The sequence below is a fragment of the Elgaria multicarinata genome, chromosome 11, assembly GCF_023053635.1.
Source record: "Elgaria multicarinata webbii isolate HBS135686 ecotype San Diego chromosome 11, rElgMul1.1.pri, whole genome shotgun sequence".
NCBI lineage: Eukaryota > Metazoa > Chordata > Lepidosauria > Squamata > Anguidae > Elgaria > Elgaria multicarinata.
Genome location: NC_086181.1, coordinates 35,769,775 through 35,780,456, shown reverse-complemented (window position 1 = coordinate 35,780,456; position 10,682 = coordinate 35,769,775). Strand labels below are relative to the sequence as shown.

At 42.1% G+C, this 10,682-nt stretch overlaps 1 protein-coding gene across 1 annotated transcript; it reads left to right on the top strand.

Moving 5' to 3' along the window:
• Positions 1-425: 425 nt before the first annotated feature.
• LOC134405701 (vomeronasal type-2 receptor 26-like) lies at positions 426-1,760 on the top strand. Its single transcript, XM_063136945.1, has 2 exons — positions 426-432; positions 850-1,760. The coding sequence occupies exons 1-2, from the start codon at positions 426-428 to the stop codon at positions 1,758-1,760; spliced, it is 918 nt and encodes a 305-aa protein (XP_062993015.1).
• Positions 1,761-10,682: the final 8,922 nt, after the last annotated feature.

Here is a 10,682-nt window from a genome sequence, read left to right as displayed (position 1 = left end):
TAAGCCCAGTCCTCACCACCACCTGAAAAGAGAGAGCAAGTGAGTGAGTGGCAAGAGCTAGTTTTTGCCAGTTGTCCACCTATGTGTTTGGGGAAGAGAGTGAGTGACAAGGTGGGTGAGATGAATTATCATCAGGAATTATGGTGGTGTGTGTTTCTCAGGTGGTACATCCTTGACATCTTCACATTTTGAGATGCTGGTCACAAGGTGTTGCAATGTTGCAGGGCAAAAAAGATGTAGTTGAGAATTAGAGCAATGAGGACAAACTAGCTTAGCCAAATGTCCTTCCTTGTGGTTACCATTAGATGCTGCCCAGTTCTACCTGTGTCAAGAGCTGCCGCCATGGACAGAGCATGTTGATCCAACAGGGACAACAAATCTGTTGCTATGATTGTGTTCAATGTGCTAAAGCAATGATTTCAAAAATGATAGGTAAGTCAAGGAATCTCGATTTACATGGAAAATGTACCAGAACTTTAAAATGTGTGTCTACTGTAATTGTGTCATTTTTACGTGTGTGTGTGTGAGAGAGAGAGAGGGAGAGGGAGAGAGAGAGAGATTGTGTTTTTGTTTATTGGAAAGCATAACCATTACTTTAACTTTTGTAAACCATCAAGAGAGCTTTGGCTATGGGGCGGTATATAAATTTTAATAATAATAATAATAATAATAATAATAATAATAATAATAATAATAATAATTAGTTGAAGGTGAAATTGAATACTACACCTTTGTTGTCTAAGCCCAATAATGTGTTTTGTTTGTCACCATTCGAATTAGTAAATGTCAACTAAGAACTGGGAATATTGTATAACCAGAAAATAATGAGACTTTTCTCATGACTTTCAGATGCAGACCAATGTGAGAAGTGCCCAGAAGATCAGTATCCAAACAAGAAACAGGACCAGTGTATTCCTAAAGTCATAAGTTACTTAGCCTATGAGGAGCCTTTGGGGGCAGTTCTTGTTTCCTCGGCTCTTTTCCTTTCTGTAATCACAGTTGTGGTGTCGTGGAGCTTCATTCAACATCAAAATACTCCCATCGTCAAAGCCAACAACTGGAGCATCACATGTGCCCTGCTCTGCTCTCTGCTGCTCTGCTTCCTCTGCTCCTTCTTGTTCATAGGAAGGCCTGGGATGGTGACCTGCCTTCTGAGGCAAACTGTGTTTGGCATTGTCTTCTCCATTGCAGTTTCTTGTGTGTTGGCCAAAACCATCACTGTGGTTTTGGCCTTCATGGCCACAAAGCCCGGAAACAGAATGAGAAAGTGGTTTGGGAAGAAACTGGCAGTATCAGTCATCATTCTCCCTTCTCTTATTCAAGCTGGCATCTGTGCAGTGTGGTTTGTAATCTCTCCCCCCTTCCCAGAGTTTGACATGCACTCCCAGATTGGGCAGATCATAGTGCAATGCAACGAAGGCTCAGACATCATGTTCTACCTTGTCCTGGGCTACATCAGTTTTCTTGCTATTGTCAGCTTCACGGTGGCTTTCTTTGCCAGAAAGTTGCCCGATACTTTCAATGAAGCCAAGCTGATCACCTTCAGCATGTTGGTGTTCTGCAGTGTTTGGGTGTCCTTTGTTCCCACCTACCTAAGCACCAAGGGGAAATACATGGTGGCCGTGGAGATCTTCTCCATCTTGGCCTCTACTGCTGGCTTATTAGGTTGCATCTTTCTCCCCAAATTCTATATTATTGTGCTGAGGCCTGAGCTGAACACCAGAGACCAGCTAGTAAGCAAGAAGGGTCGTAAGTACTGACTTTTCCCCTTTCTTCCCCCAATTTCTTCCCCCCCTCTTCTTCGGTATTGTCTTTTTTACTATTTTAAAAAACGTTAAGCCCATAGACAATGCCGTTTCTACTTTTGTGTTTGTTAAGCATTTAGCAAGGTGTATGTACTCAAGAAATAATAAATAATAATTTATTAGATATTTATGTGTTTATAATTCAGCAACGGGGGGGGGACCTTCTTTCCAGTTTCAAAAGGAGTGAAAAGAGAAGAAATATATCAAGGAAGAGGCTTCAGTTTCTTGGATACCTTTAGGTTTTTAAAAGGATAGAATTAGTCCCTGCACTGTCCTAATCTTCTGGTTGCTTTAATTTTTCTTCTACTCTATTGGACTGATATATGTGATGTTGGCATGAAGGTGGGCCTATGCACACCATTTCAATGTGGAATTCAGAGAAAACTTCCTAGTGGTTTGTGCTTAGTGAGTCAGACCTTTTTCTCAGTTCTTCCATCCCTAATGACATAGGAAATGCAGTAGCTGAGAATGAGCAGTAACCTTGTGTTTGGGCATACTCTGATGACATTGACTTTCATAAAACTTCCACTGAATGTTGCACGTGCACCACGTACAGAGGACATCATGGCAGAAATGACCAAGGAATGGACTCCTCGGCTGCTTTGGGGAAAGCCTATGTTTATGTGTGTGAGGCCCCTCGTTCAGTCTCCAGCAGGGGCAGCAAACAGGAGTTTGACAGGGGGAGTTCGGCAGGGGAGGACAAGGGGGAGTTCTCTAAGAAAAAAGCAAAGGGGAAAAACCAAGAAAAAATTAAAAAACCAAAAAACACAAAACAAAAACAAATAAAAATAAAATAAATCTTTTTCTCTCTCTTAAGACATACTCATATAGTTGTGTACCTTCAGAGAGGATAGGACAAAGCACAGGCAATTCCACTATAACAAGAAAGGAAAAACAAAACAGAAATAGACAATATGGACGGAAAGGAGTCCCTAGTGCTGGTGACCTGCAAAGTGTGTACAATGTTCGTGTTCCAGCCTGAGGTTGACATGGCGTACAAGTGCAACAAGTGCAAGCTGGTGGCACTTTTGGGAGAAAAAGTGAGAGGACTTGTGCGGCGAGTGTCCACCCTCCAAGGAATATAAGAAGATGAGGAGTTCTTAGACAGAATGGTGGAACTGCTACAGCAACAAGAAGCACATGAGATTGAAGAGCAACAGCCAGCTGAAGCAGAAGTGGAGTATTCTGAGGTGAGGAAAGCCAATGAAGAGGAAACTCCCTGGAAAGAGTGACAGTTAGGAGCAGAAGAACTAGAAGGCATTCTGCACTGGTGGAACCATTAGAGTTAAGCAACCGCTTTCAGCTACTGGAGGATGCCACTGGAGGACAGTTTGCAGAGGAAGAATTACAGGAGACACCATGTAACAGTGAACAAGAGGCAGAAGGTAGGTTGACCAAGAAGAAGAGAAGAGTAGTCGTTGTGGGAGACTCACTGCTGCATGGGATTGAAACCCAAGTACGTCGTGAAGACCCATGGACACGCCAGGTATGCTGTCTCCCTGGGGCACAGATTAGAGATGTGACTGAAGGGTTACCAAAGCTCATAAAGCCCATGGACACATACCCTTTTCTTCTCATCCATGTGGGAACAAATGATGTCACCAAGCGGAACTACGAAGAAATCATTTCAGACTTTGAAGCTCTGGGAAGGAAACTGAAGAACTTTGGAGCCCAGGTAGTTTTCTCATCCATCCTCCCGGTTCTTGGAAGATGATTAGAAAAGGAAAGAAGAATACTCCATATGAATGACTAACTACGAAGGTGGTGCTGACATGAGCGTTTTGGATTCTGGGACCACGGGCTATGCTACTTGTAAGAGGGACTGCTGGCAAGGGTTGGGTTGCACCTCACAAGGGCTGGGAAAAATGTGTTTAGCCACAGCATGAAGAACTTGATCAGGAGGGCTTTAAACTGAATCTTATGGGGGCGGGAGATGTAAACTTCAAGGCAAAAATGGATGAAGGCCCATGCAACGCAGTGCAGAGAACAGCTCCAATAGTGCCCCCAAATAGTGTCTACAACAATGTAGGAACAAAGCCAGACTATAAAACACATGGTCTTCAATGTCTATTTACTAATACCCAGAGTATAAGAAACAAACAGAACGAACTTGAACTTTTATTACATGAAGGCAAATACGACCTGATAGGTATAACTGAAACTTGGTGCAATGACTCCCATGACTGGAATATAGCAATTGAAGAATATAACTTGTTCAAAAAGAACAGAAGAAATAGAAAGGGAGGCGGAGTTGCACTATATGTAGGGTGACCATATGAGAAGGAGGACAGGGCTCCTGTATCTTTAACAGTTGTATTGTAAAGACAATTTCAGCAGGTGTCATTTGTATATATGGAGAACCCAGGGAAATTTCCTCTTCATCCCAACAGTTAAAGTTGCAGGTCACCTGCCCTCTTTTAAACCAGGTCACTCTAGTACAGCTCCTGCACTTTAACTGTTGTGATGAAGAGAGAATTTCACCAGGTTCTCCATATATACAAATGACACCTGCTGAAATTCCCTTTTCTATGCAACTGTTAAAGATACAGGAGCCCTGTCCTCCTTTTCATATGGTCACTCTAACTATATGTTAAAAATACCTATCCCTGCACAGAAATACAGGCAGATCAGACTAGGAACCCCATCGAGAGCATCTGGATTAAAATAAATGGGGCAAGGAATAAAAAGAACACGATAATCGGAGTCTACTACCGACCACCCAGTCAAGGAGAAGACGAGGACGAAACTTTTGAGAAACAAATTGCCTCTGTTTCAAGGAAGTGTGATGTAGTAGTGATGGGGGACTTCAATTACCCTGATATCTGTTGGGAGACAAATTCTGCCAAAAGCAGCCCTTCCAAGAAATTCCTGACATGTGTGGGTGATAACTTTCTCCTACAGAAAGTGGAGGAAGGGACTAGAGGATCGGCAATACTTGACTTGATATTGACCAATAGGGATGACTTAGTGGTTAAAGTGGCAGTTACAGGAACTCTGGGGGAAAGTGACCATATCATACTTGAATTCTTGATTATAAAGGAAGCAAAAGTTGAGTGTAGCTGTACACGTACTCTGGATTTTAGGAAAGCTGATTTTAATAAACTCAGAACTATGATAAGTAAGGTCCCGTGGCAAATGAGCCTAATGAGAAAAGGAGTGCAGGATGGATGGGAGTATTTAAAAAAGGAAATTTTAAAGGCACAATTACAAACAATTCCAATAAGGAGAAAAGATAGAAGACAACAGAGGAAACCAATATGGCTCCACAAAAAGCTTAGAGATGATCTGAAAACAAAAACGGATACATATAGGAAGTGGAAGGAAGGCCAGGCTACAAAAGAAGAGTACAGAAAGGTGGCACAAAAGTGCTGAAATGTTGTCAGGAAGGCTAAAGCTGAGAATGAGCTGAGATTAGCGAGGGATGCTAAAAGCACTAAAAAGGCTTTCTTCATATATGTGAGTAGTAAAAGAAGAAAGAAATGGTGGTTCAACTGCTTAATGAGGGTGGCAAATTGATAACAGATGACAAAGAAAAGGCTGAAGTGCTCAATTCCTACTTTGTCTCAGTCTTCTCCCAAAAGCGGGTCTATGACCCCCCTGGAAAGAGTGAAGCACAAGTTGAGGGGGCAGGATTGCAGTTTGAGATTGATAAACAAATGGTCAAGGAACACCTAATTTCCTTGAATGAGTTCAGATCTCCAGGGCCCAATGAACTCCATCCTAGAGTATTGAAGGAGCTAGCAGAAGAACGCTCAGAACTGCTGTCGATCATCTTTGCAAAATCATGGAAGATGGGTGAGGTGCCGGGTGACTGGAGGAGGGCTAAGGTTGTCACAAGCTGACTATGAGCCAACAGTGCGATATGGCTGCAAGAAAGGCAAATGCTATTTTGGGCTGCATTAATAGAAGTATAGCTTCCAAATAACATGAGGTACTGGTTCCTCTCTATACGGCCCTGGTCAGGCCTCATCTAGAGTATTGCGTCCAGTTCTGGGCTCCACAATTCAAGAAGGACACAGACAAGCTGGAGAGTGTTCAGAGGAGGGCCACCAGGATGATCAGGGGTCTGGAAACAAAACCATATGAAGAGAGACTGAAAGAACTGGGCATGTTTAGCCTGGAGAAGAGAAGATTGAGGGGAGACATGGGAGAACTCTTCACATACTTAAAAGGTTGTCACACAGAGGAGGGCCAGGATCTCTTCTCGATCCTCCCAGAGTACAGGACACGGAATAACGGGCTCAAGTTACAGGAAGCCAGATTCCAGCTGGACATCAGGAAAAACTTCCTGACTGTTAGAGCAATACAACAGTGGAACCAGTTACCTAGGGAGGTTGTGGGCTCTCCCACACTAGAGGCCCTCAAGAGGCAGCTGGACAACCATCTGTCAGGTATGCTTTAGGGTGGATTCCTGCATTGAGCAGGGGGTTGGACTCAATGGCTTTGTAGGCTCCTTCCAACTCTGCTATTCTATGATTCTATGATTTGCTGCAAGGGTAGTCAACATATGTCTCTCCAGATGTTGAGGAACTGCACCATTGACCATGTTTTCTGGGGCTGCTGGAGCCCAGCAATATTTGGAGGGCCCACGATTCCCTATCCCTGATCTACTTTTTAACAGATTGCATACCTAAGGGAACACCTTCTCCCCTGCCAACATGCCTGGTTAATATGAAAGTTGCTGACCTTACAGATGCCTTGGACATTCTTATGTGTTCCAAATTTCAGACACATCTATGAATTGGAATTTCTGTAATCCACTGCTAAAACGTGAGTTTTCAAGGAAACAAAGCAGTTACTCAAAGCAATTTGGGAAGGTGTGTAATCAAGCTCACACTATCCCTTCCCTAAACTCTGTGTGCTTTTGAAGTGCAAATCTCCCCTACTTGAGTTTTCTTTTGTGTGTTCTGAAGCTAACAAGTCCCTGAGGCCCTTCCCATTCAGACAAGAAACTGGGAGAGTAGGTTGCCTACAATACATACATTACCTGGCTGGGAGAAATATGCCTCAGAAATTGAGTCAAACCAGCACTGCAAGGCTGGACCAGTCAGGTAATATTGGAGAAGTGTGCAGGTGCTCAGGCAGGCAGCTATGCGGGCACGAGTAAGTGAGCCAAGGATTGTCTTGAGTCAAAGCCAGAAACACAAACCAGGCAGAGAGGAAACTATGTGGGAGGGCACAGAGACACCAACAGAAAGCAAACAAAATGGCCCTAAGAGGCAGGCACAGAAGAGGAGAGGCAGCAGGCAGCTATGCCCGTGAAGCACTGGGAGCAAGTATGCCATAGGCTTGTGGGGTTGACCCACCCAGCCCATCTACATCTCCCAGGCACCAGGAGGGCAGAGAGACAGGTTGGCCCAGAGAGGCTGGCAGAAAGTAAACAAACCGGCCCTGAGAGGGAGGCACAGTGGTTCAGAACATAGTCAGTGAGAGATGCTTTGGCATCCCCTTAATAGGAGGTTAGAAGGAAGATAGTTTCAGGGTCCTTCAGCGTTAACTTACTCCATGGTAAGCACAAAATAATAATAATAATAATAATAATAATAATAATAATAATAATAATAATAATAGCCTGCCTGCCTCAAATTTTAAAAAAATCCTATAAATCATAGGATGAACAAATATACTTCAAAATTGGCAGAGATGAAACCCTACTTAGAATAAATCAAGATGCTGAGTTTCCTCTCTTTATCTTTAAAATTGACAGCGTATTTTCAAAAACTTATTTTTAAAACCTCAAATTTTAAAAAAATTCTAAAAAAAGAGATAAAACAATATGCTTCAACACTGGCAAGTCTAAAGCCCTACTTAGGACCTATCATGGTGCTTGGATTCATCTCTTTATCTTTAAAAATGGCAGGATATTTTGAAAAACTAAATTTTAAACTTCACATTTTAAAAAATTTCAAAAATCTGGAGAGGAACTAATATGCTTCAATCTTTGCAGAGATGAAGCCCTACTGAAGCCCTGTCATGGTGCCAATTTTCATGTCTATCTATGCTTGGGAAAGGGTCCAAATCAATTTGAATCCATCCAAATAGAATCAGAACTTGCCGATTCACTTTGGACTGATTCAGACCTGATTTGATTCACTTTGCATCTGTTTCAAAGCCCTCCGAATCACAGTGATTCACCTCGGATTCAGGAACTGGGTCTGAAGCAGTGTACAGCCCTAATACAAATGATACCCATTGAAATTCCCTTTTCAGTACAACTATTAAGGATACAGAAGTCCTGTCCTCCTTTTCATATGGTCACCCTAAGGGAGGTGCTTTTTCCTGAGCCAATGCTAGTTAGAATAAACAATCCTGGGCAATCTGTTCTAATGGCATTTCTCAGTAGAAAGGTAAGTTCATAGTCAACAACTTGTCAGGTCCCAATTCCTCTGTTTGGCCAACTTTCCAAGAGACTATAGTATCCTTGGTTTTTTTAGTATAGTTTGCTGTAGAATAGCAGAGGTATAGTGGGATTACTTTGTTATCTTTGCTTGTGTCAAGACCTGAACAGATTGGAACAACAATGATTTGCCATGTAATTAACATTTAAAAAAAGGAAATGACTGTGATCAGCACTGCTATTATTGAAAACCCCACTGGCAACCAAAAGCCATGTGTGAAAACCATTCCAGAGCTGCCCATTTTAACTTTAATGTGTTTATTTGGTGCACAGTGTATAAAGACTTCATCCCAAACCACATGCATTACCCTCGCCTGGAATGTCAGTTTGATATTGTGTCCACTTGAGGTTTAATACATTTTCTGTTAGACAAAGAGGCCTCGATTGGTGCATAGGTGAAATCTCTTCCTCCTTCTGTAGTAAAGTTGACTGTAACTCTTACCAGGACAAACGCTAGTTGGGCAAGTGAATCTTGGAGATTCATGGAGTCCATGGAGATCTGCAGCCGGGAGTTCAGGCAAGATTTTTTTGCACTCACTTTGATTTTGCTGCTGCTACAGGATTCGTCTAGCAAGAGTCTGAACTCCACCATCTGTAGATGGCAGACAACAACTCAAAGTCATTCATATAGTCGGACAGATGAGATTACCATTGGTGAATTTGTATCTCTTACACTTGCTAAAGTGATTCTGACTGGGTTTGTTGAAAATCCAGTTTCCTCCCCAACTGCCTTGTAAGTAGTTCTTTCTTTTCATTTTCTTTTCATTATGAAATGCTCTACTGGGCCAAATGATCATTGTCATCTCAACAAAATAAGTGATTCCCTCTTCCCCCACTCACACATTTTTGTTTTTATCATGCTGATATAGATTCAGGCTAATTTCCTTTATACTGCTTTTAGCTGGTAAAAAATGGGGCATTGCCAACTAACCCACCCGCTGAATTCAAGCAAATAATGTCTGCATTGCATATGCATAAATTGATAAGCTATGTGTTTTGCACTGGGCAGTGGAGTTTCATGTTTGAATTAAAATGGTCTGTTTTCTTCCCATTTACACATTGTACACACTGACTGACACACTTTGGACACTGCAATTGCTCTGAGGTTCCATGGCTTTAAGCAGTCTGTATTCAGTGAGTGTTAGCAAATATTGGGCCAGAAGACAGGTTTTGACATGATCCCTTTTAAATATGGATTTTCCTGAAATCAGATTTGCTCCTCCTAGGGCAGATGGTAGCCAGTAATGTGATGCATAGATAATAATAAAAAACCCAATTCCATACATACATAATAGAGTTGGTTCAATATGATGGGCTAGAGGCACTCAGCAAGGTTTTTAAAATAAGTCAGGCTCCATGTACTTTCACCATTCCAAAACATAACAGTGTGATTTTAATGTGAAATCCTGGCAAACAGTTGTGAGTCAACATATAAACAATGGGTGATCTAAAAAAGGTAGCATTGGAGACTCTGGGGGAGAGAGGTAGGTTGACCATTTTTTCCATATTGCTAGGGTAAGGCGCGTGAATGGATTGGAGATTTGTTTGACGATGGTCCAGGAAGTTTTTAGGAAGGGGAGAGCTGGGATTGTGGGTTGTTGGAATATTGTTTCTATTTGTACCCAGGGAATACTAGTCTCACAGTTGATTATTTTGACTAGCTGCCTAAGCTGGAAGGCCTCAAAGTACATCAGTAAATTGGGCATTCCTAGGCCTCCTTTTGTGCGTTTCCTATATAACGTCCCTTTATTTATACGGGAACGTTTGCCGTGATTGACAAAGCGGTCTAGTGTAGCTTGCCATTTGGAGAAGGACTTAGGAGGGATATTTATAGGTAAGGCCTGATAAAGGAATAATATTTTGGGCAATAAAGACATTTTTATTGCGGCTATTCTGCCAAGATATGTGAGTTTTAGTTGGCTCCTTTTAGTAAGGTCATGGAAGATCTGATTAGACAGTTTCCCAAAATTTCTTTTAGGCAGCTGCAGTGGGTCTTTTGTAATAGTCACTCCTAGGTAGCGAAACCCCCCATAGCATGGTTTGAAGCCTGTTTGGACACACAGAGAATTTGTAGTCTCTAGGGGAGTGTTCAGTGTCATAAGAATTGATTTTTCTTTATTAATTTCGAGACCTGAGACTTTTTTAAAGTCTTCTAACTCACATAGTAGCTGAGATAGGCCTCTAGAAGTGTTGCTGAGCATAAGAAGCATGTCATCAGCATAAAGATTTATTTTATGTTCTGCTCCCTGGATGTATATGCCCTTTATATCTTTGTTGGTTCTTATTTTGGAGGCAAGACTTTATATTATTATAGCAAAAAGGAGGGGGGATAATGGGCATCCCTGTTTGGTACCTCGAGAGAGTCGAATGGGACGAGAGTCAAGCCCATTGACCCCTACTGAAGCGATGGAAGTAGAATAGAGCTGGTTTATGATATTCTTGAACTTAGAGACGAAGGCCATAGCTTCTAAGAGTTCTTT